The following is a 27,000-nucleotide window of genomic DNA, read 5'->3' on the forward strand; positions in this document are numbered from 1 at the left end:
AATATGTTTTTTATAAGAATCCAAAGCGAGAAAATTATAAAAACAAACAGCTAGTCTTTATTTATATCTACTTTAGACATACGAGTTTATATCTACTTTAGACAAAACAATTCGCCTACATTGCTTGACATTATGTTTTATGAAAACAAAAAAGTACCTTAAAGTTTGAACATATGCATGGCAAGCAAACTTATAGACAAACATACAAGCAGTACAGTTTTCAGAAGTGATATTAGATTAACTTTACAATATATTTCGTTTCTTCAATCGGATTAAAAACGTTACCCACATTTTATTACCATTTGTTACGTCAATAAGTATGCTCATCACGAGATAGGTTCGTCGGTTCAACCTGGCTCCGGGGTCTGTCTATCATCAACCCTGGTGACAGGTGGCGCTGGTTCGCCTTGCAGCTGCGAGAGGGCGCACCGGACGGCGGACAGCATCTCTGGTGTGGATTTGCGGCCGCGAGGAGCGTGCGGACGGTGAGGTCGGGACATGCGGTCTGCTGTTGCTGTAGATTCTGGAAATAATGAGACTGTATATATCTCTAGTAGTTTTATTTTAAGATTTTTAAAATGTATTATTTTTATTTATTAACTAGCTGTAGCCGCGACTTCGTCCGCGTGGAATTTAGCTTTATTTTTCTTAAATAAAAGTAGCCTAAGTTACTTCTTATTACATCAGATACCTGCCAATAAAAGTCCCGTCAAAATTGGGCCAGCCATTTCAGAGATTAGCCGGAACAAACAGTCAGACAGACAAAAATTGTAAAAAATGTTATTTTGGTGTATGTACTGTATTTACATTCATATGCATGTACTAAAAACGGTTATTTCAATATTACAAACAAACCCTCCAATTTTATTATATTTATATGTAGGTATAATAGAAGTAGAGATTATAATTAACTTTCCCTGAAACTTCATTGAAGCAACAAGAATACAACAAATGTATTTATATCATTTATCTAATAGTACCCATAACATAAAATTAAAAAAAAAATTAGAATACCTCTGGACAATTCGCACAGCGTCATCTATGCCCGAGCTCAGATTAACTTGGAAACAGATGACGTTGTGTGTATTATCCAGAGCTATTATTATCATTAAATTATTTTTTTAAACCTGAGAACCCATCCTAAATTAGTAACAGACAATTACATTATTAGTAATTAATATTAAATATACAAATTTTGTCTGTCGATCTGTTTAACGTACTGAACAAATGTTAATAAAAATTTGGTAAAATATAGATGGCGTCACGAGAATAGATATACACCATCTTTTATTTTTAAATCCTAGACAAAGTCTCGATTAATAGTTAATATTATTTATTGATGTAACCGAAACTGGAAATGTTAGCGCCTGACACGAAACCTGTTAGCAAAATCACGTAATGTACTCTTTGCTACTGCATAAATGCATACAAAAGCAAGGAATATTATTCTACAAAAACGTAATCACTTAACACTTTATTATTAATTTATCATTTAACACGCACGTAAGTAGACTAATTTAATATTTTGTTTTTGAAGTCACGTATTTCTATTGAATTTTAAATTTTGGCGGGAAAGTTGGGCGTCGTTAAAAACAATAATAATTGTGCTTCAACTAACAAATTCCTAGATGTCATCTTAAGTCGATTTGTAACTGATTATACAAAAGTTATATTATTGTAAAAAAAAATGATATTTTAGTGTAACAATGAACTACAATAACGCAAAGAACTTCATTTTGGCGGGAATGTTTCTGTCACAAGATTCAGTTTGACACTCTATGGGAGTAAAACTGAATCTGAATCCTGACGAGATATTGATGATAATTTTTATTTAAAATAATAAAAGCAAAAGTTTATTTCAATAAGAAGTATTTATATTGTATAAAACTTATGACATTGCTGTATGGCTCATACTCTTTGCCTTATCGAATTAACGAATTTAAAAAACTACAACATACTGAAAATTAAAATGAATTCATATTCGATATTAAAGAAACATACGGTTAATTCCTTGACGGTCCCTCTGTAGGCCAATATCGTCAATTCTCTGGCAGCAGGTACAGAAATAACATGGCACACCGGGTATACCGCAACACAATGCTCCCCAAAGCCATCTATTCAGGGTGCCGCCAATCCTTGACCACACACTCGGCGTTGACCGCTGGTTATTGAACACAAAGTCCCTATTCATTATCTAAATTCTCCAACTTTACCCATCACAGAATCATCCCAAATTTCTAGTAGGACGATTTGTCAATGAATGTCAAAATATTTTTAGCACTTTTTTTTTGTTGTCAGTCAATATTCGCGGGAAAATATAAATGAGGTTTGTAGGTTACATTTATAGTCCATGGCAATATAATAAGATTATTAATCTGTGACATTTATTGTCTATATTCTTTCTGGCATTGGCTATGGAAACGTAAGTCCTATAATATATATATATATTAAACAATTAAAAAAAAACTGTATATAATTCTAATAATACAAGAAATCATGAGTAAATATAAAACATTGTGATTACCTACCTCGTATAGTCGTCGTTTGTGTCTGTGATATTTCATTATGAAGTTAAATATATTCTGTACCATTCGATAATTCTATTTTTAAAACCTAAATTATTATTAATTAAAACCTATATTTAATTTCAATAGCTAAAATACACTGTACCTACCTATGAAAGATTTAACACATACAAAATAATGATTTAGTTTCTGTATCATTGTGAAATTGATTTAAGATTAATGTATTCAATGACAATTTCGTAATTCTATTGTTTATTGTATTAATTTATTCCTGCTTTATTCAGAACCTAGTCACGATTCCACATTTAAATTCACTACTTTTAATTAGTATGTCTATAATTCGCTGCCTGAAAAACGTTAACTATTCTGTTATAGCCACTTTTAAAATTACAATTATATTTTCCCTGTATACTATGCTAAGTTTTTTATACAACAGTAATATTTAAAAAAGAAACATAAGCTTATAGCCCATCTGATTGTAAATGGTTACCGTAGACTATGGACTCTTCAAATACACAGGGTGTCACATGCAAGTTGCCAACCCTTAAGAAACTTTAATATATATCCTTCCTGAAAAACCCCATGCTGTAGTCTCTAAATTTATGGGGTTTTTCAGCAGATATACTTATAATAATTACAAGTATATTTAGTGTGCACTTAAATAGGTAGCTCTAGTAATATGGTAGTGATTATTTCTTAATATAAGTAAAAACATCGCGTTTGTAAATAAATAGGTAATTAAATAGTTATTACTATATAAAAAATATAATAGTTCAATCAAAACGATGACTATGCACAACAAACTGTATGTTTTGCTTACAAAGATTAAATATTATGAAACAATTACAGGAATGTCCTGATTATTTCTCACAAACGAATGCTACTAGAGCAGTATAGAACATTCTGTTATTCTCTGACAAAACCAGAATCTTTAAAAAAGGCTGTATTGAAGCTACGTACGATATATGTATATTTAAACAACCGGAATATATGTATCCCAGTTTTTTATTCCACTGAAAGATATAAATAAAAACAAGCGAATATATAAAAAAAATAGCACTCATGTGAATTGATTTCAACTTTGATATAGGTACCCAAATTAACATACCTACCACAGAGCCTAGAGGCCGTAAATTAGGTTACAGACTATAAAAATTTAGCATATTACGTGAGCTGCATTTTAATAAATATTAAATGAAGACGAGTTAAGAATATATTCGAATAATAATATCAGTTACATAATATCAGCCATTGTATTTATAAACAAAAAGAAAACCATAGACAATAATACATATATATTTTTTTATGTAATTGAAATAGAAACAAGCTTACATTACTCCAATTTTCAACTTAGATTTCATCTTTCCAACAGCTTTCCAAACTACCTATGTCCTCACATATATAAAAATTGAAATAAAACAGTAAACTTCCTGGGAACAGCCGTCATCCTTGCAGAATGGCAACTGTGTGATATCCATATTACTTAGAAGTCTGTTCAGTTTTTACTTCTCTGTTCTGTTACACAAAAGGGACATAACAATGATATTATAAAACTATAGATACAATAATAATCTTTATAAACTTGTTAATAATATTTTTATGTCAATGTAAATAAATTATTCAAAAGTGCTTGCAATGAGTTTATTTGAATAAAGATTATTTCTATTTCTATTTCTATTTCTAAAAGTTGGTATCTACTATACGCATTTAGTCTCTCATCTAGGCCGTTGTGAGCGTAGAGCCGAGACTACTAAACTAGACATGCAAGCTCCTCGCAGAAGCCTCCTGATGTCTTCACAGGCTTCACGGAGTGACCTCACCGTTCACCGTACAGAGAACGTACACACGTTGTACGGTTACTGCAAGGACTCCAGGATTACATGAGCGGCCGTTTCCTCGGCTTCAAAGCAGCTTCGACAAGAAGGGCTGTGTGTAGCACCTATTGTGTACAAGTGTTTGTTAAAGGGACAGTGAACCGTCATTGTCTCTATCATTTTTTTTTTTTTTTTCTATTTAGGTTTAGTAGACGTTTTGTTAATCGTTGGTATACAATTGGAATGCCACTTAATGTATTTATTTATTCATAAACAGTTAAACAGTTTATGCATCATCACGATTTATAAAATTTCATAATTAACAGTTACCCATAACATTGAAGGCTATCAATGCACCGTGATTTATACAAGACATGAAGCCTCCAGTTTCCTACTACATCCACCAATAACTCAAACAATGCCGTGTCTAAGTTATTATTACATCATGCGTCTCAATTACAAAGCCTTGGCCATCTCGGGACCAGGTAATGACAAGGCACCGTGAAGTGTGGTCGCCTTACTAGCTATTAATAAAAAAAAAACACCTGCTAAACAGATTCCATATTATAATCATTGATTCCCTTCCATTTGTAAAATAAAGACGCGTACGAAGCGTTCTTTGCGCGTAAAAAAGTTTTTTCTGCTTTTGAAAAATGAACTTACGTTTTCACGTGTTTTTCGGCCAGTTACTGTGGGTTGTAGCGGTTTTAAATGGCAAGACTCTGCAAGGAGTTCCAGGATACGGAAGAAACCTTATTATTAAAACTTTACCAGCAATACAAGACTATCAGAGCAATATATACGAAGTTTATATGGAACCCTATTTGTATGTAAGTAGAATTGTTTTTAGTCTTAACCGCCGATTTGATGGCGCATATTGTGGCCGTGCAGAAGAACAACCGCGCATAACTTAGGAAATTCAAAATTTTTGTTTCATTTCATTTATTCTTAAAAACTTACTTTGTGTTGAATTTCGTTACAATGGAATAAATTGCAATTTAATAATTTCAATGTCATAGATTTTAAGTTATATCTATTAAAGTTAGGAAAAATATGTCAATACACAATTACAATTCTATAAATTCATCAAGGCTTTTTTTACATTGTATGTATGGGATATTTACTCTAATAGTATTATTTAAGAATACTCTACATTTTGGACGCTATTAGGGACGTCCCATTTATACAGTATTTAATTTCCATTATATTTTACCTCGCATGACACTACATTATGCGCAAAGAAAATTACGCAATTCTTAATGAAATCTCCGGAAGTTTAGTATTCTTCACCATGAAGACTTCCGGGTGAATCGCGATCCAATTGTCGCGAAAACAAAGCAAGTTCATTAAACTAGTAAGTAAAATGAATATAAGTTTTAAACATAACATTAATATATAAAATTTAACATCAGTTTATGGATAATATTAATGTTAAATCAATAAATCGTTATAGAGTTCAGTGCTATACAATTCAGATGTTATTGTTCACTAGACCACAAGGTTTTACAAATATTTACACTATGGCAAATAATACGTATGAAGACAATTCAATAAGGAAATTAGTTTTGGATGTACATGATCATCTTCACCCGACTTCAAATGGAATTGATTTATATTAAATGGAATATCTACTGATATATGATACAAAGATATTAAGACGTTTACTAAAGCAGAGCGCATTGACAGAAGTGTATATAAAAAACAATGGATGTAAAGAAAACTCCTATTTTAAATCTATAAAAATGCTAGTGACTCTCATTGTAAGTGGTATTACCACCTTCGCTAACGGTACACTTCCAGACTCCAGTGAGACTCCATCTAGATAAATCATCTAATTTGGTATCTCTGCCAACTCTTTTTGCACCCCAAAGTATCTTGCTTTATAAACTAAGATGTAGCAGAGAAATTAAAGGGTAAGGAATACTCTTGACATCTTAATCCTCTAGAATTACAAGATAGGAATCTCCGTGGTATTGTTCAAGTATTAGCATGTTTGTCATTGCGATTCCAAAAATAAGTACGTAAAGTATATAGCAATATTCACAATAATTGCTTTCAGGGGCACATTACTATCAATCATTCCAGATGGTTCGGCGATTAGACTACGACTCATAGTCGTAGTCTGGTCGTCGAATAGTCAACTCTATCTTCTCCCTGATGATGCCTTGATTAGAGGCGAAACACGTGTTACGATAAGGGTGTAGATCCAACGGTCGGAGTTTGATCACTAATAGCGATGATCGTAACGCTTCTAACAAGGTTGGTCAGGTTTCCGCACTGAATATTTGTGGTCTCACACATGCTAATGGTAGGGGACTTAAACAAAGTAATATAAATCCACTAAGTAATGAAATGGACGTTCGCAAAATAACACCAAATTCTAAAAAATATAAGAGACATAAATTTGAAGTAATTCTGTAAAACGCGGTAATTGCCGAAAGAATCGGGGTTTGTTGAACTTGTGCATCGGCCGTGTCTGATTCCACCGCACCGACTATATCTCTCACCATCGGACAATTACTTTTTACCGACCCAAGCCCGAGTCTATGAACTCTAGTCTAACCTGGAGTCTAATCTCAATGAAGATTTCAATCAATTTTTGTACTATCTTTTGAAACACAGTGAAAACTAAACCAAATAAACCTATAACAATGTCAATTAGTTATTTCATTGATCTTATAATATTGAATTAATACAACAACAGGGTTCATATTCGTACACTGGTAGTTGATTTTTTTCAAAAGTATAAGAATATCATAAGAAGTCGCGCCATCCAACGATATAGGATCGGAATTAGGTTAATTATGCAATTGTGAATCCTGATCTATACTTAATTCTGATAATATTATAAACGTGAATGTATGTAGAGGTAAATGTTTGGATTACTGTTACTGCATGATAATACTGGACAGATTCTAATGAGTGATATAAATAAATGATATAATAAACAATGCACATACAAATATATATATGAATAATGAATAGTATATATACATCTATAGCTATATGTGTATATATACGGATACATATACCATACATAATTACATACAATAATAATCTGACAATGAAACAGCAAGCACAACCAACATATTGTAGCAGAAATAATTTTAAAAATTACGATTAGAAAGAATTACGAAAGAAACGCAAAGCCGGTATCCACAAGCTTTGCTTTATTAGCTTCCAATTATTTGAATTATATCAAATACTTGAAATCTATTAATAATGAAATAGTATACATTTAATATTATTTTCCAGGAATTGGGACGACAAGGATATCCGTTGAGCGGTAATCGTGCTGAAAAACAAATCGACCTAGCCTTTGTAAGTATACATAGCAATAAGTTCAACGAGGTAGATGAATGGTATATTATAATAAAATAACCTCTCATAATAACTTCGTCAATAAACAGGACATAAAAAACACGCAAGAGGTCCGTAAGTGGCATATACAATAATAATCGACCAAACTTTTTCCAGTTTTTAGTTTCTGTTCCAGTTTCTACAGAAAAGTAGAATTCTTAATTAATTCTATTTTCGAAAAAAACCAAACCCGAATTAACATTAGTGGACACTGATTACTCAAATCTCAAACTTGAATTTATTGACGATCTATAAAAAAAAAGATTCTGATTGATTATTTTTTTAGTATGTTTAATGGCTTATAATATGAGTTATATATTGGGAAAGAAATAGGTACGTATGTAGGATACATATAACTTTAAATGAACGTGATTCCTGTATCACTCTTGAATTCTCTTTTTCTCAATTTCTGTACCTAATATCAAACGTAACTGTATAAGATCAGGGAAATGATTATCATACGATTGATGAGTTGCTGAACCCTATAATAATAATCTAAATCGTTTAATTTTTTCTACGTATCCTTTTAAATTAATGACCCAGGGCCAGAGGTTAGTGTTTTATAATCTGTAGTATTAAAAAAACAATTGGTAACATAAACAAACCAATAAAATTCGCACTTCAATCATGCATGACTAAACACGAGTATAGTGACCCTGAAGCTTGGTTTTGACCAGGGTTGCCAAACTTCAAACACATCACAAATCTGATAAAACCTCTTAACGTTGAATTTGGCCCTTTAATCTCGTACATCATAATATTTTCCCCCATTGTCGTACTTCAATATCTCCACAATCTTATACAAGGATCATTTATCGTACTGAAGTTTTCTTTTCGGACTACTCTAATGCTATAGGCTACAGCTGGCCTTTACAGCTCCACCGGACGATAGGAAGCGAGTTCAGATGGCACACCAAACCCGCGGTAGGACTTATGGAGTAGCTGAAGGCCAACTCCCGCCTGACGGATTATACTGAAGGCATAAACTACCGTATTTATACGATTGACATCCCTGGTGTTGCCATAAATTATACTCTCGTATATTGCCACTACTCAACTCATACTCAGCGAGTATCATAGTGCACGATTGTCTTGTCACGATCAAATAAATAGGTTTACATATTTACTGTGTGTTTGTCTGTCCCAGGGTTGATTTATGACATCACACCAATAATATACTTGTCATGTGATATAAGAAATCATCAAATCGTGACAACCCAAGATGAGCAAGTCTTCCTTTTAATACGGAAGACAAAATTACATTAATTATAGTTTGAGGACTCCTCAAACAACGTTCAAGGTATGCACCTTGGAAACAGCAGCGTATTATTAATGTTGTTGTTAAAGTCAAAATATCACGATATACCACTTTCTCTCAATGGCAGGCTCAGAACACCAGCGCCGCTATAGTTAGCTGGTACGGCATATGCTGAGTGTCCGTCATGTTACCAACTAGGAATTTATATATGTATTGTAATGTAATTTTACGTATTTGATATTGTTGTATGTTATCATTTTTGTGTATATGTATGTATGTGTATACACATTCAAAAATTTAGTAATTGCTTACATGTATATGTGTGCAACAATGTAATGGTTGGCGATAAATATTTTTTTCTTTTTTTTTTCATACAGACCCACGTGGATAACTAATAAATTTAATAATTATAAATATTCTTTGCTATTCCGATAGTGTAAAAACTATTAAAAGATTTAAACCAAAACCAAATATGTCGTAATCGTGTGAAAACATTTAGTTGGCCTTATTCTAAAGAGCATATCAATTGTTATTTTGTAATGTTTCGTTGCAAGTTACAAAATAAATTAATAAAAAAAACAAATTTCTTTACCTTCATTGAATAGTGCAATTAAAAAAATATATATATTTTTAAAAAGTTCTTAAACTCATATCAAAGATTGTGCCATTAATCCTGTAATTTCACTGCAAAATCTGACCCTATAAGCGAAACACAACTTACAAAGCAAGCTGCTCGGCTGCTGAATGGATGACACTGACGCATTTTTAAGAAATCTATCTCGGTCCATCTATCTTACTTCTTAATAGTCTTAACACAGATAACATAATATTACAAACGCAAAAGTTTGTGTGTATGGATGGATGTTTACTCTTTCACGCAAAAATTACAGAACCTATTTTGACGAAACCTTACAAAAATATAGCTTATACATCAGAATAATACATTGGCTATAAATTTCACCCGGTAAAACAGAGGGCACAACTTCTTTCTCTTCAGTTGTTCACTCTAGACAGAATGACAGCTTTTATCGTGGTATCTCTTCATTGTCCTCCTTGACGACAGAGCTCCTCTCAATTTGCCTCGATCTGGTACTGTTTTTGGCTGTACGAGAACATTGTACAATGGACTACAGTGTAGCCGTTTTTACACACATAGTTACAGAGGCGCTGCTAGTTATACATAATTTATTTGACTAAAAACCTAGTGATTACTTACTCGGTGGGTCTTATTTACTGAATAAAAAACATAATAATATATTTATCCCTCGTGCGATCGTTACTCGTCAATGTTGTATAATTTGTACGCCAACCATGCTTGCGTGTCTCTAATTACCTGAATGAACAAGATGCCAAGGACTCAGTGACAATTGGGACATGTCGATTAATAAATGACATGTGAGCAGGTAGTGTTAAATAATCTGTATTTACATTTGTCTATGGTATCTCATAATAAAAAGAAAACAAAGAGGTTATGGTTTATGCTTATTCAGACTAGAGCTGTGACCATTTCTAAGTCGAATAAATTTATTTTAACAGCTTGTCTACTATTTAATAGATGACGTTGTACAAAATACATACATTGATACTACAACTATAAACATTATACAACAGGTTGTCTACTATTTACCAGATGGTGTTGTACAAAATACATACATTGTACACATTTTTGGCACAAATATTGAGGCTAACATACGCATACAAAAAGTGCTACTATGAAAAAATTCTACAATATGATAAAATGGTATCTAGTTTAATTAGTAAACTAGATACCATATTATCCATAAGATAAAGCGACTAATATTATTTAATAATAATATAACACTAGTGTGTGAAACGTAACACTAGTCAGATTTTCTTTTAATAAGTTCATTTAAACAAATTACACACAACTGAAAAAATCTATTTTTGCCAAAAAAAAAAATCTACGTCCTTTAAGCGCTACTTCGCATGAACAATCCAAGAGAGTATAAAAACTTGTAAAAATATGCATGTCATTGGAATTATGTTGAATTTTCAGAATAACGAAGTAACCCGAGTAGAGCTAAACAAATATTTACAGCAAAATTTTTGTAGTATTGCTATCGCGCTTGCATGAGGAGAGCTGCTGCTCACAAGCTGACTATAAAATTATTCGTATTAAAACGTGTTTAACTATATTAATAATATGTACCAAATGCAATGGTAATGAAAAACTCAAAACTATTTCCAACTTCACTTTGTTGACAAATTTACACACAGTTTACATGTTTAATGTAACTACTAATTAGAATTCGATTTATGCACTACTTATATTTGAAAAATATATGAAATAGACCGATCAGAAATAAAGTAAAGTGTGACATATTTACGATTTTAATATATGAAAGATCAATGTATAGATATTTAAATAGTCAAATAAATCGAATTTTAATTAGCAGTTATATTGTAAATAGTCTGATCACTATTTTATAGTTTTTATTTATTCGCTCCCTACAAATCGTGATTGTATTCCTTCCTTAAACTATAAAATGATAGGTTTCGTTACAACCGGTAAACAAGACCATTTTTTTCTTTTTTTTATATCCTATATTTTTAAACCAAGGTTTGAGACCGCTTAAAGAAGTTTAATGTAAGTAGGTATAAAAAACAAAAACTACACATGATTCCGATTAGCAAAACATATTGGATCTGCCTAACTGTGTCTATGATTCACTTTTGTTGTGATAAAAAAGCTACAAGTCCGTTAAAACTTAATATGTTAACTAGACCTATTAGCAAATGTATCAAGTAATTCAAATTCAAATTCAAATTCAAAATATCTTTATTCATGTAGGTCTATTACAGACTCTTATGATATGTCAAATCTACCGTCAGTTCGGAATGATATCGAGATGAGAAGAACTGACAAGAAACTCAGCTCGTAATTTTTTCAAATAATAGTGGAACATGTTTATGATAAATACAGTTATTAAAATTCAAATTTGGGAGAATAGAGTGACCACCAGCATATGCTATCGCAAAGAACAAAAAATTTAATCAGTGTTCACAACCTGAACAGACCAGTCCCCACAAGCAGCACCCGTTCACGAGTATGACGTATGAGCCAGCTATCATTGTACTCAACCATATTTGAGGGAGCACATCGACCCGGCCCACCACGCCGCCACAAGTTTGAACTTTATAGCGAGCATGACTGTTTCAGGTTACTCCACTACGTCAATTATATTATTTACAGCATAGGCTGTACCGATCACAGTTTTCACCCATTACAATATTAAATTTACATTATTTAATTTACAATATGTCATTACAAAATTTATAATAAGTTTCTTTATTGTTATTACATTATCCATGTCAATGGGAAAAATTATATGCCTCATAACAAAAGTTAAAATTGTAATTAAGTCCACACATTGTAGTCATTTAAGTAGTCGTTTATTTTATAATAAGCTTTAGAGCAAAGTGTTTTTTTTACATGTATCTTAAATTTGGCTTCACTTAAATTTAAAACACTATCTGGCAATTTATTATAAAAACGTATACAATGTCCCATGAAAGATGTACTTACTTTTTTGAGACGATAACTAGGCATATTTAATTTATTTTTATTCCTTGTATTAAAAGCGTGTAAGTGACTATTTTTTGGAAATAAATTTAAGTTTTTGCGTACATACATAATATTTTCATATATATATTGAGAGGGAACAGTAAGAATACCTGTTTCTTTAAAGCGTTCTCTAAGAGATTCGCGACACGGTAAATTATATATTGAACGAATTGCTCTTTTTTGTAGTATAAAAATTGATTCTACATCAGCCGCTCTTCACCACAATATAATACCATACGACATTATACTATGGAAGTAACTAAAATACACTAGTTTCGCTGTTGCAGTATCAGTCAATTGTCTAATTTTTCTGATAGCAAAAGCAGCCGAGCTTAGTCTTTTGGCTAGTGTGAATATATGTGGACCCCACTGCAATTTATTATCTATTACAATACCAAGAAACGAAGTCTCATCAACAAAGTCCAAAACATGATGATTCATACTAACAGTTGTCGTTACTTGTTTTACATTTGGTAAAGAGAATTTAACACATTTTGTTTTCATTGAATTAAGCGCTAGATTATTTGATGTAAACCAGTTTAGAACATCCTCAAGAGCAATATTTATATTATTAAAATCCTTTGTATTTCTTTTCACTTTGAAAATAAGTGATGTGTCATCAGCAAACAATACTATGTCAAGTATGTTTTGAAACTGGTATGGTAAGTCATTTATATAAACAAGAAAAAGAAATGGGCCAAGTATAGAACCCTGGGGTACACCCATTTTTATAAATGACCCCTTGGACTTGCTTCCTTTAATGTCTACCACTTGAATTCTATCGCGCAAATATGATCCAATGAGTTCTGAGGATTTTTCTCTAATTCCATAATGCTCTAGTTTGCGTAATAATATCCTATGGTCAACGCAATCAAACGCTTTAGAGAGATCACAGAAGACACCAATGGCATCCTGTGAATCTTCCCAGGCACCGAAAATACTTTGTATTAAGTTAATGCCTGCATCAGTAGTAGACCGTCCACTCATAAATCCAAATTGCTGTTTATGAAATAAATCATGTGTATTAAAATGAGCTAACATTTGTGTAAGTAGTATCTTTTCAAAAATCTTACTAAATACTGGTAAAATTGAGATAGGTCTAAAATTAGATATATTGTCTTTGTCACCAGATTTAAATAGCGGTATTATTTTACTCACTTTCATTAGATCTGGAAAAATACCTTGATCAATGCTCATATTAAATATTTCAGTTAAATGTGAAGCAACTTCACTTATTACAGTTTTCATGACTCTAACTGACATACCCCAGATATCCTCAGTTCCTTTTAGATTGAGAGCGTTGAACGTTTTTATCACACAGGAGCAACTGATATGATGAAAAGTAAAGTCATGAACGCAAGGATTTATGGTATTTTTTAATAATGTTTCAGCTAAACTAGGGGACGAGTTTAAATTTTCCGTAGCTTTGAGAGGTATTGTTGAAAAGAAATTATCAAAAGTTTGAGCAACTAGTTCATTATTATCAATAATAACGCCATTTTCTGCTTTTAACTCATATTCTGACTGGCGCGACTTAATGTTACCTGTTTCTGTATTTATTATATTCCAGGTAGTTTTTATTTTATTTTTAGAAAACTTAATTTTATTCTTTAAATAAAGTGCCTTGGCGGCCTTACATACTTTTTTGAATAACTTTGAATAATTTTTGACATATTCATAGAATATAGGATCACGCAAATATGATCTAATATCATATAATTGATACATATTTTCCCTACTTATATTGATACCTAATGTTGACCATTCAGCGTACTTAGAATTATTGACTTTAAGTTTCTTTACTGTAAAATTTTTATCAAAATGATTTTTTATTATATTGAAAAAACGATTATATGATATATTTGGATCAATATTATCAAATATCAAAAACGGTAAACTTCCATTTAATCTGTTTTTAAAATTCTGTAATTTAAATGCTGTTGTTGGTCTGTAGAACTTATACATAATCTCGTTTTTTTCATTACATGCGAATGTTACTATTTGTCCACAATGGTCTGACGGCAATCTATTTATAATCGATTTATTTAAAATACTAAAATTACAATATATATTATCAATACATGTTGCCGTAGTGGATGTAATCCTAGTAGGTTCAAAGAAAATATGATCCAGATCAAAACTTTTAAAAAGGTTTCTAATTTTATTACTTATAGGACTATCAACAAGAAGATCTATATTGAAATCCCCACATACCAAAATAAATTTGTTACTTTTGAATGCTAACTTCAGTACATCTTCCATGGTAGACTCAAATTTTTCATAGTCTGAGTTAGGAGGCCTATACACACATATAATTATGTGTTTCTCTAGTTCTACACATGATAATTCTATAATGCATTCATTTGAAAGTGCTACAATATCTTTACGTTCTTTCCCTTTAATGTTATTTTTTAATAAAATAATTGAACCACCTCTAATTGAAATTTGCCGAGTAAATGTACTCAATATTTCATAATTTGGTAACTGAAATACCATGTTGGACTGTTTCAACCAATGTTCTGTGAGGCATACAATGTCAATATTAAATTTACTTATAAATAATTCTATCTCTAATTCTTTGCCAAGAAAGCCTTGAATATTTTGATGTACTAAATTTAGTTGTGATGGCTTTCTCTTTGTCTGTAACTTAAGTTTAAAGATTCTTGCACAGAAACATTAGTAAAACTACTAAAAACTGTGCAGTCAGAATAAGTACCCGTTATACTACTTATAACAGGATTGTGTATATTATAAGCTAACAAAGTAGTTATATGTCTTTTATCAAAATGTGACAAATACAAAGTATTTTTAGTCAATGTAAATTTTTTTACAAATTTATTTGTATCAAAACAATGAATGTTGTCATTATAACAGCTCATGTTATATATATGAGTGTTAAGTTTAAAGATATAATTATTTCTATTCTTTGATAATGATTTTGAGTATGGAAATGTACATATTACAAATTTTTTAATTCTCATATTTGAGACAGATTCAAATAAGTTCATCAAATCATTTTGAGTGATACCTAAACTATTTCCAATGAATAACACAATAGTTGTGTATTCAGTATAACTATTTTGATTTTTTAACATTCTATCAACTATATAATTAAATGGGGCATTCGGCATACAATTGTTTTGGATATGTTCACTCAAACAGTTATTCATGAGCGATCCTAGATTTATTCCTATACTATCTGAATATATTACAGTGTTATTCTTACATGTGTGGTGACTACTAACAACATTGGGTAGTATATTTGTTTGTTCCGGAGTGACAATGGATGTTGATGAAGGTGATGTGTAATTGCCCGACATAGTGTTGCAGTCTGCATGTTGCTGTGACAGTTGTTCTGATGTTCCACTTTCACTTTTTGAGTTAAATTCAAGCAATTCCTTCATCACAACATTATGTTTTGATATTTGAAACTGAGCATGTGAGTACTTGTCACTAATAGCATCCAATGATGTTTCCAGTTCTTTTATATGCAATAATAACCTTGTAGTATTTGTATCAAACTGTAATTTATGGGTCCAGAACTGATTTTCATAATATTCTAATTGTTTTTCAAAATTAAATTCTTTTTCTTTTACTAATTTTGATAAGGCAGTTTGATTAAGTTTGAAAGATTTTCTTAATCTTTTAATTTGTCTGCTTATTTTTCTATAGTTCTTACTATTGTAATTAGTTAGAGGTTGCTTTACTCGCTTCTGTTGTACAAAAGGCTTCTGTGTGTCAGAGATGGAGTGGACAGGGTCAGGCTCATCACATACACTTTGTTCGATCAACTCGGCATATAATGTCATAGTCTTTTCTGCTTCTTGGTCTCCCATTTTTGTGGTCAATGTGTTAATTTTATTATATGCTTCTGACAATTCACATTCTAATTCATGGATGCGGTTGAGTGCACAGTCATGAGCATTCCGGCACTGGTCAAAGGAGTCGACAAGAAACTGCAGTTGATCCCGTTCTTTTTGTACATTTTGAAATTTACAGTCTAATTCAGCCAAGTTTTGCTTTAATATAGTATTTTTATGTACTATATTTGATATTTCTACCTCCCCCTCATCCCGTTCCTGAATTAATTTGTCACATAGTTCCTTCTTGTCTTTTAACTCCTGTAAAGCCTTCTTCAATTTCACATCCAAGTCCTTACTGCGAGTGACCATTTTTACTGGAAACATAGTAAAGATAAAACAGATGAGTATTGAAAATATACAATTTAGTAAGGCTGATTAGGGAGTTAATATATAAGATTACTTCACAATTTAATAATTTATAAAACAATTTTGTAGTTGTGTATTATTTTATATTTATGTATTAATTATTAATTAAGAAAATATAGGGAGTACAGTAAAGACAAAATAAACGAATCGTTAGTACTATTATGTAGGTAGTTAGGAGTGTATTTTGTAAGTCGCAATTATTGTTAAATATTTCTAATATTACTTTAGGAATAAAATGAGTAAAAAATGGTAAATCTAGATACTTATTTTTCTATAAATAAAACAACATTCAAAGAATTTGTATATAACAAACGATCTATAGCATGTGATGAATTGATGACAATCTAATTATTTAGATTAGCAAGAAAGTATTTATATTAAGAGGTAGTTTATTGATTAAATAGATTACTCAATCAAAGGTAAACATATAAATAAAAACAATACTTCCCCGGTTTATCCAAAGTTTATCCAAAGTTTTTCGAATTTTGCTGCCGTTGACCCCGTTTGACAAGATGTCGAACGGGCAAGAATTTCACAAATTAAATCTTGATGAAGTCTTTAACAAACACTGGTACTAATTAATTATCACTTATTATATTAAATTTTATTAAAATACACGATTATTTATTAGTAAAATTAAATTAAAATATAAATGAAAAGGAAAGGCAAAGGGAACTGCGCTAATGTTCTGGTCAAAATCGAAATGAATACAACCTTCGGTAGAAACGAATCCGAATCAAATAAAAAATGAGTTAAAGACTTTTCTATGAATAAACTAACTACCCGCCTCGGCTTTATTAACCTTTCTCTTGAATTACTCTATATATTGATAAAAACTGAATTAAAATCCGTTGCGCAGTTTTAAAGAACTAAGCAAACAGAAATCGGATGGAACTTCATTTAATATTACATATGTAAAGATATGGAATATATTAATTATCATCACAGCAAATTCACCATGAATTAAACACGATGGTTTCCAAAGGGGACCGCGTGGAGTTCAACCTTACATGGTACATGAGCTTATAGTACCCACTACTATGTATTTATTTATTCGTACAATGTAAACTTACAGCTAATTGCCAACACGTTTATATCTTAAAACTATTACTTAACTAAGGCCAGGTAAATTTTAATTTCATTTATTAGAGAAGACAAGGATTCTGTGTAGACGGCAACATCTTGGACCTTAAGAAAAAATGAGTTCAAGAAATGCAATGCTCGAGCAGTTGGATAATTATTAACCTGGCTTGTATGCAGGCAATTAAAATTTCCTTAAAAAAAGGTGTCTGATCAACATTTAAAGAGTATGATGGAAGATCGTGGAAACTAGCAAGAGCTCCACCAAGCATGGCTCTTAAATCATGAATGAATGAATAATTAAAGTTTATAATATGTCAATGTTAAACACCCTTGATAAATAGTTGCCTTTTTTATCTTGTGGAAAAATCTACACAAAAGACCGTGCCCCGTCAGATGTGAGACAAGGGGATGTGTAGAACTTTTACCCTCTACAAAACTACACGGTTTAATAGGTAGATAACGTTATTCAAATATAGTTTTTCTATAATCGAATTAAATGACTAGTGCTTATAATATTCTACAGGCTCCGAGGTCAGCTCCAGGTCTGCAAGCCATCGTCCATCTACAAGCCGATGAGGGTTCCGGAGTCAGCGGAGAATTGGTGTTCACTCAAATCGTACCCAATGGTCCCGTCACTATAGAGGGAAACGTAACTGGCTTAGAACCAGGTCTTCATGGTGTGCACGTCCACCAGGTCGGATCTGTGAAGGAGAACTGCCAGGATATTGGACCACACTTTATAGCTTTTTACGTATGTATATTTTTCATAAAGGAAAATATGCTTGTATCGTATTAGTTGTTATCTTCAGAAGTCATTCTTTACACGTCTTAATATTTAAAAAATAATTATTACTTCTGTAGGGATTTTCAGGGATAATCAGCGTCTTTGTTTTGGACGGTAATGGAATGGTGCACCCGCCTACGCTAACAGTATACGCTGGCGGGGCACTAGTGAACGATGATAGGATGAGCATAAACTTAGGACAGTTAGCTCATCGTAGCATCGTCATTCACCAGGAATTAACCACAGTACTTTTCAGGGGAACCGCGTGGATCAACCTAAAATGGTAAATTGTTAGCAATGTGATTACTGTTCCCCATTACTAAGAATGCCTTCCGGCCGGATTGCCCGGACATTCAGTGTTATCAACTGACGATGTCGTGGTGACCACAAACACTCAATATGCCAACTTTTTGTCGCGTATATTTTGAATGCAAGATGACTGAAGGCGAGCCTGAAATGGTTTCTCTAATAATTTGATTTTTTATCAGTTACCATCATCGGAGATTCAGTCATAGATATAAATCGCACAGAATATTTTGTGTCGGCCATATTCGAACTTCCACGTTTTCGTCTAAGTACGGTTAGTAAACCTGCGGCCAAGATCCTTTTACCTATTCTATTATTATTCATTACAAAATTGTCTGTGGCACAATAGAAGCCAATCACTACTCATCCATTATATAAATTAATTAGCATTAAATTAATAAATTAACAATGCAGGGACGTCACGGCGGGCCGCGCGATCACGTCCGCCATGTTGGGGACCTCGGTAACATAAAAGCCGAAGATGGCGCCACTGTCAACGTGAAAATTGTCGACCATTTGATATCTTTGGCGGGACCACGGTCTATAGTTGGCAGATCTTTAGCTATATCTAAAGGAGAAGATGATTATGGGCGAGCCAGTACAGAAGACAGCGCGCTGACTGGTACCTCGGGGCCGGCTGTCGCTTGTGGTATAATAGGCTATTTGAATTAAGTTGTATACACATTTATTATATTGTATTTTTGTAATGATAAAGCGTATTTATGTAGTGTCTTTAAAGTTTTTGTTTCCATTTGTATACCATATAAACCTTATAATGGTTCCACATAATGGATCTTGCATATTTGAACAGCACCACGTACATTAATAACTAATAGTTAAATCAAACACATACAATCAATACAAATAGATAAAATTGAAGTATCTGTTTGTAATTTCAAATTAATACCAAATAAAAATATATGCCATACTTATATAAGAAAATAAATTTAAATAATATTTGTTTGTCTGTCTGTTTCTTCTTGCTAATCTCGAAACGACTGGACTAATTTTTATGCAATTTTCACTCGCAAATAGCTAATATTATATGGTCACTCCACTTACTTAGGCTACTATTATATTAAAAAAAAATATTTATTTCAATGAAATTATTAAATTTCAAGCGTATGAAGTCAGTAATAAATTAGATATTTGGATTTTCTGAAGGATATTATAAAAACTGATTTAGTACAACAGATTTCTTATAACACTCTAAATACTAAAGTTTGATTAGGTGTATGGTAAGATGTATTTTAAAACAGATATTTATGAAACTTTACAGTACTATAGCTCAAACATCAGAATAACCAAAATTTTGAAGGATTCTATGTGTATTGGGTGAAGTACAGAGTCAAGTAAGTTGAGAAAAAAAATTCTATCTGACAATCTTGGGGAGAGACAATTATCAATACTTAGATGATTTATGGGATTTTACATATTTGGATTTTTGTGAAGGGTCTTATAAAAACATATTTTGTATGTCAACAGATTTATTTTATATAATAGTATAAAAAAATAATAACGAAGGCATGTTAGAGCACCAAGATATGTTCATGAAATGCAGCATAAATTCGTGCTAACTTCATAATTGATGACATATTCTTAGAAATAAATATTAATATACAGAGAATTTTTAGTGAGACGGAAATTTACTTCTTTTCAATACATTCCAGCATAAAACTGGTCCAGACACAAGATAATCGGTCATTCGAAATTTAAATATCGCTAATAAAATATGAGTACTAATTTATATTAGCGAATATAGCACACAACCAAAGATAATTGCATTTTTATACACTCTCATTTCCGCTCAATAAAAATGTAGATTCTTATAATCGCCGACAACCATAGAGAAGTGCAGCTTAGGTCTTTGACGACCAGATGTTATGGTCCCAAACTGCTCATAGGTTATTTCACGGCTGCTTTGTCGGACAATTATTTATGCTTATGTACTTATAATTAGTTGAGGCCAATGGTGTCAATAAGGCTCTGCACTTTAGCGATGTAAGCTGCCTGGGCATCAGCCTGTGATGTTCCCTTCCTGGAGCTCCACGCTTCGAATTTCGCTTTGCCCTTAAGGTCTAACAAACCGGGTTTGTCTGGAAAAACGGAAAAAAAAATCTATGAAATCATCACGTAATTTAAACATTAGTTAATGGGGCTGTGCTGGGGGGAAAGAAAATTGTCAGTAATGTAGACTGATTATATTACTGCTGGCAATGTACCATGTCAGATTTACCGCCACGCGCTTCCCCCTGGAAACCATCGTAATAAATCCTTGGTGAGTTTATCACGATGGCTAACTGACCGGACCTCATGCGCATCTTATTCTCCACTGGTGAAACCAAAACTCCAAACCGTTAGCGCACGCGGGTATACCATTTCATTATCATCATTCATTATCTCAAAGAAAAAATAGAGCTGTGCTGCTTATATTAATTAACTTAATATTTTCCATATAATGTTTGAGGCATAGACAAGAGATAATTGTATCAAAATACGCACACAAATTATCCACACCAGGTTTCTCTCAAAACAAATACACACTGAAGTAAGTAATTACTCACAGTTATGTTATGATACATATACTACAGTAAATATCGACGTATCAGTAAATGAAAATACACATTTCCTATCACAAATAAACAATTTTCAATGGAATGTTTTAATAAACAAGATACTATTTAAGTAATCACTCGATTTGACAGTGATTGATAACAAACTCGATGTTATCTTTGCCGATACAAGGATTAAAAAATATGTTATAGTTATCTATATTTAACTTTAACATTAAAGTACCGAAATTTAATTGTTATTTATGTTATTGCATTAGCTTTAGACAACAGACAAATTTAAATAGGGATAATTAAATAATAAATAATTATGAGAAACCAAAAAAAGTAGAGAAACTATATATGAGAAAATATCAAATAAACAAGATATTAAATAACTCATACAATATACAACTCGATCATTAAAAAACTCTGGACATATCATACAACTCCATATAGACCCAAACTTTAAAGTAAACCGAGTTAAGAAAACCAGGCAACTGACAAATCACCAGGTAGTAAGTACCCTTTATAAATTCTTATGAGGACTAGATACATAGCCCCGTACCCAATAACTGCACTGCCATATCCCACTGACCGCTTTAACAGTTTACAAAGCAAGCTACAGTCGACATAGTTAAGATCAACACAGAACAGGTTGTAGAAAGTCTACCTAGGAAGTACTTACCAGTCGGTAAGTATTCAATATTGACGGTAATAGTTGTATTATTAACTTAAATTACGTTGATTTAGTTCTGAATAACAAGAAACGATATATCAGTTACACCAAAAGTAACTAGTAAACGAAACTGTAATAACTACTACCAACTGTTTTAGTATCTAATATCTATATGTAATAATAATAGCCCTGGACAATTCACACAAAGCCATCTAGTCCCAAGATAAGCTGAGCTTGTATGCTTGTGGGTACTACACAACTGATATAAATACTTAAATATTTTTTTTGTAGATCATAAAGATCCAGACTGACACAAACAATTATACTCATGAATAGTAAAGACTGTACCATATGAGGATTTAAACCTGCGAACATCAAAAGTAAAGCAGTGTGCCAAACTCCTAGATTACCGAGGTAGTCGATTCGTTACTTTATTATACAAGAGAAACAACTCACTGGAGGGATCGGCATCACCGACGGTACCCTGCTTGTACAGACCGTACAGCTCGAGCAGGTCCTTGTCTCCGGGGAGAGCCTTCAGGTTCTTAACGTCAGCAGCGGCTTTCTCGAACTGTTGAAAAATAAATCAAATGCTGATTTCCACAAAAAACAAAGAAAATTATACTTTATAAGAATATAACTGAACAAAAAGGTCTATCTCCCTAATTCAGCTAATCTAATACGTGCCAAATACTGTATTGTATTGTCACTTAGTCAAAGTCAATTATTCATATAGAAAATTTTTTGCCACATACGCACTTTAAAAAATTTATCACTAACCGTACCACTCAATTCCTTGCTCACTTTCTAAAAGGTAGTAGATACGTTCTTATATCAGGAAATAGAGTGTACTCCCTATTTCCTGATATTCCAGACAAAAACCTAACCGTGTTGCTCGGCATAGACGCCAATAAAATATACCTAAGAAATGATAAAAACGAGATTCTAAGGTATGATCTGAAATCATCTATATATTACAGCAATATCCTACAGTTACCACAGCAATATCATACATATTTAGGTACATAGACCTACTAAATCTTCAAACCAGTGCAATATTCTAGAAAATATAGTTGCAACGTAATTATCACGCAAATTTATTCGATACTATTGTTACCGTTTCGATATAGAAATTGGTGATTTGTATGCGGAACTTAATTATTTTCTATTATAAATTTTAAGCAAGTAAGAAAACAGTAATTACTGTTAATTATTTTGTAACAGCAATTACTTTTAGTTATTTCTGTTACTTGGAACAATACATACATGTGCTATTTATCAGCATAACATCACTACCGTAGTGCGGGGAGTGGTCTTAACATTCTGTTATAGACCTACTAATAAAAACCAGATTGTATAAAGATACGATATAAAAATTAAAAGGCTTTATGTTAAGCTTGACTAAATTTCACAAGGGTTTAGTTGGAAAAGACTATAATTCTATAAACCATGCACGTGGTCGTTTCTAAGTAGGTTAGGGTAGGACTGATATTCAATATTCATTGACAGTACTACTACATAAAATAATTTAGTTTCTTTGTATTTTTGTTTTTGTTCAACCAGATAACCGTTATAACTAAACTAAATAGAACCATTTAGCTTTACATTATAAAATTATTAGATATTTTATGTCTTCAATTTGATAGCCTTGGTGGTTTAGGATTTACTTAGACACCGCCATACTTCCAATTTGTATTGGTCTGGGCATTTCCTATGAATATTGTGTATGTATTTATGTATTTATATCAGTTATCTAGTACTAATAACGTAAAACTGCTTAGCTTGGCGCTGTGTGAATTTTCCAGGGTTATTAATTTCCCAACGTTACCTAAATGACTCAAAGTTTATTTAGTTTGTGAGCCGTTATCTGGTTGGTATTATTTATCGAGGATATCGTTATTAATTATTTTATTTATCATAGAATAAATATATTTGTTCTAAAACTTGATATTGGACAAATACTACTTATCTATAGTTTAGTTCACAAACATGATCTGAGGACTATACAAAACCAATACAATTCTAACCTGAAATCTATGTACACCTGAAGTAACGTTATCTAATACCGAAGTGTACTTTACAGAAAGTCGTCTGCGTGGTTACTTGGATCTCAACTAAAAGTTCCTAATGGGCCGATCATTGCAGCAAATAGAGCCTTTTATTTTCACATTACCTTATTAGTATTTTTTTAAGGTGTTCTTCATTAAGATAATGTAGAACACCTAAAAAATACTTAAAAAAATACTTTCAATACATCGGTTGTGCTATCGGTGTACGCTTGCTTATTTAGTGAAACATGATTTATTAATTTTAATACACATTTCCAAATTCAATTGGGGTCGACAGCAAGCCGCGCAATCAGACTTTTTAGTACAACCACAGATAACATAGTATTACATAGTATAACTGTATAACCAACTACCGGCGTAGAATACAATTGGGACAGGATAGCGAGGCTCTACCCCGAGCACCGGTTTACCGAATAGAAACAAACCATCCAACGAATGATTACAATAGTTACAAACAATCACATCTATTTTTTTCTTTATAATAATAATTTAGAAGAAATGACAGTAAATATGACTCAAAGTCGTCATGCATATACATTTTAAAGTATAAAGTTCACGGTTGAGGATCGTAGGTACTGTATTGCTTGATTATTACAGCATCTCTAGGTATTTATTTTGTATTTGTAGCCGTAGTTTTGTTATAAGCTACTACAGCTTAGCTGTAACAGGCATATTAAGGCATTGTAGTATATATGATATACTACAATGCCTGTTTAATACCTACTATGCCTTTTTAGACATAAATGGATATAATAATAATAACTCAGAACAACTTATACACCGCCATCTAGTCCCAAGCTAAGCGGAGATTGTGTTATTTACTAGACAACTGACATAAATATTTATATTTTTCTTATAAATACGTACTACATCTAAATTATCCAGAGAGTTACAAACAATCGTACTCATGAATACAAATGTTTGCACGGCCGAAGACTCGAACTCGCGACCATAAAGCGGTGTGCTATACCGCTAGATCACCGATGCTCTCAATAATAAAGGCATTCTAATAAATAATAACAACGTTCAAAAGATTATACAATCAGAATTGGATTGTTTTAATAAGAATCAGTTGCAATATCACTTACTTACACTAAAATATAATTTACATATCAAGCTGTTTGCCGACAATAGTGAGTATAGCAGATGTACCCATGCAATTTACTTTGAATAAAGTGTCAATGATATGAAACCGGTATTATGCATCAGATTACGCAATAGCAATTTACGTGATTACAATAAAAATCGATTACAAGGCTGATAAATAATCTATAGTTTATCTCTACATAGATATAATTTTGTAGTCTATTACATTTTTTTCGGACTATTTTAATGGTGTTGGCCTTTACAACTTCTCCGGACGATAGAGTTCGAGTGCAGATGGTACTCCAAAATCCGCGGAAGGACACACGGAGCGGCTGAAAGCCAACTCCCGCTCAACGGATATGACTTTAGTTTGAGGGCACCGCTAGGAGTTCGAACCTCAGCTCAGGTCGTCATAATTTCGATCCCCGTTTGAATTGGACGGGGGATCGTACTTGTAAGACGACCATATATGGCGCCACTAACAAAATGGCGAGTAACAGATAATATTTAATGTACAGAAAATACACTATTTTAAGTTGCTTGGCAAGGATATTAAAAGACTGATTAAAAAATACACCAATTCTGGTTCATGTTAGTTCTTCACGTCGGAAGTGACATAGCAAAGCTGGACGGAAAGTACAGTGAAAAAATGTTAGCGTATATATAAGTGGCAAAAAATGTCCTTTATGTGATATAGAGATGACTCTAATATATGTGCAATATAAGAATATTATTTGGGAACTTTGCACCTATTTCAACTAATTAAAAAACTTTTTAATAATGTTAGCAATACTTACAGACATCTTGTTTGTTTTTGGATATGGTACCTAGAAAATAAAAAGAAATATATTAAATTGGGAGGGGATTATTAGTGACCCCATCGCTGGCAATATGATGCCAGGTAGTTGGCTTAAGTAATATTGGCAGCTAATCAGTCCTTGAAACTATCATGGATAAATCCTGATGAATTCACCACGATGGGCTGATGGACCTGACTCTATCCTCAGTTTTTGATCCTCCGCTGATGCCAGCGTATACCGTTAGCACAGACGGGTGCACCATATTATCATAATCCAATAAAAAATAAATAAAATGAATGCTATAGTTTATCCACCAATTGAAAATTAACTTCAAATAAGGTCAAATATAAACTATGAACTATGGATAATTAATTTGGACGAATTAAAAGAAAATAGTAATATTATTTTTAATTAACCGGCACTTACTTTGGACTAGAAAATTGTCACAACCGCACTTCACGAGTACTAGCAGGGAACTAATATAAACCGAAAGCTGACTGAGGTGGTTATAACGACTGAAAACGATCAATCAATTTCTGGCGATTGTACACGAAAACCGATTAGATCGATATCAAATTAGTTGGTGGTAATTATCCTTAAAATTCGTATCAAATATCTATAAGTGTTCGACGTCTTTTTCGGAACGTAATGCCCCGCCCTTAGTTACCTACGGACGATAAGAGTCAGAATACAGTAACTTATAAATAACATAGCTTGCCTTTATCACATTGTTTCCAGTTATCACAGTAGGTACTTTATCATCTTCTTCCACTCTTACCTAGCAGCTGTAATATCTGATCTTATTCTCCTTTTATGCATATCGTCTCTCCCGTAGTCCATCATTCGTTTCATCGGTAGTGTTTTCCTTTACA

General features: G+C 32.3%; 3 protein-coding genes across 3 annotated transcripts; 1 reads left to right on the plus strand and 2 right to left on the minus strand.

The window, feature by feature from the left end:
• Positions 1-264: 264 nt before the first annotated feature.
• On the minus strand, positions 265-2,191 carry LOC131854618 (uncharacterized). The gene is made up of 2 exons (XM_059205744.1): positions 2,002-2,191; positions 265-523 (listed from the first exon to the last, which is right to left on the minus strand). Exons 1-2 carry the CDS (start codon positions 2,189-2,191, stop codon positions 348-350), a joined length of 366 nt encoding a protein of 121 aa, XP_059061727.1. The 3' UTR covers positions 265-347.
• Positions 2,192-4,866: 2,675 nt separating this feature from the next.
• LOC131854613 (uncharacterized) lies at positions 4,867-19,617 on the plus strand. The gene is made up of 4 exons (XM_059205738.1): positions 4,867-5,169; positions 7,595-7,660; positions 18,379-18,606; positions 19,360-19,617. The coding sequence occupies exons 1-4, from the start codon at positions 4,993-4,995 to the stop codon at positions 19,615-19,617; spliced, it is 729 nt and encodes a 242-aa protein (XP_059061721.1). The 5' UTR covers positions 4,867-4,992.
• An 809-nt stretch (positions 19,618-20,426) lies between these two features.
• On the minus strand, positions 20,427-26,722 carry LOC131854620 (acyl-CoA-binding protein homolog). Its single transcript, XM_059205747.1, has 4 exons — positions 26,555-26,722; positions 26,126-26,155; positions 22,630-22,744; positions 20,427-21,041 (listed from the first exon to the last, which is right to left on the minus strand). Exons 2-4 carry the CDS (start codon positions 26,129-26,131, stop codon positions 20,902-20,904), a joined length of 261 nt encoding a protein of 86 aa, XP_059061730.1. The 5' UTR covers positions 26,132-26,155; positions 26,555-26,722; the 3' UTR covers positions 20,427-20,901.
• Between the last annotated feature and the right edge of the window lie 278 nt (positions 26,723-27,000).

Source organism: Achroia grisella, unplaced genomic scaffold (assembly GCF_030625045.1).
Source record: "Achroia grisella isolate CSIRO2021 unplaced genomic scaffold, CSIRO_AGI_Agris_v1 utg1241, whole genome shotgun sequence".
Taxonomy (NCBI): Eukaryota; Metazoa; Arthropoda; class Insecta; order Lepidoptera; family Pyralidae; genus Achroia; species Achroia grisella.

What these genes read in the sequence shown, in the direction of transcription:
- LOC131854618 (XM_059205744.1), bottom strand. Translation starts at nt 2,191, where the DNA reads ATGAATAGGGACTTTGTGTTCAATAACCAGCGGTCAACGCCGAGTGTG. An exon ending in GGACCGTCAAGGAATTAACC is followed by an intron (nt 524 to 2,001) that starts GTATGTTTCTTT and finishes CATTATTTCCAG; the next exon opens with AATCTACAGCAACAGCAGAC.
- LOC131854613 (XM_059205738.1), top strand. Translation starts at nt 4,993, where the DNA reads ATGAACTTACGTTTTCACGTGTTTTTCGGCCAGTTACTGTGGGTTGTA. An exon ending in ATATGGAACCCTATTTGTAT is followed by an intron (nt 5,170 to 7,594) that starts GTAAGTAGAATT and finishes ATTATTTTCCAG; the next exon opens with GAATTGGGACGACAAGGATA. An exon ending in CACACTTTATAGCTTTTTAC is followed by an intron (nt 18,607 to 19,359) that starts GTATGTATATTT and finishes TTAACAATGCAG; the next exon opens with GGACGTCACGGCGGGCCGCG.
- LOC131854620 (XM_059205747.1), bottom strand. An exon ending in CGGTGATGCCGATCCCTCCA is followed by an intron (nt 21,042 to 22,629) that starts GTGAGTTGTTTC and finishes CCGTTTTTCCAG; the next exon opens with ACAAACCCGGTTTGTTAGAC.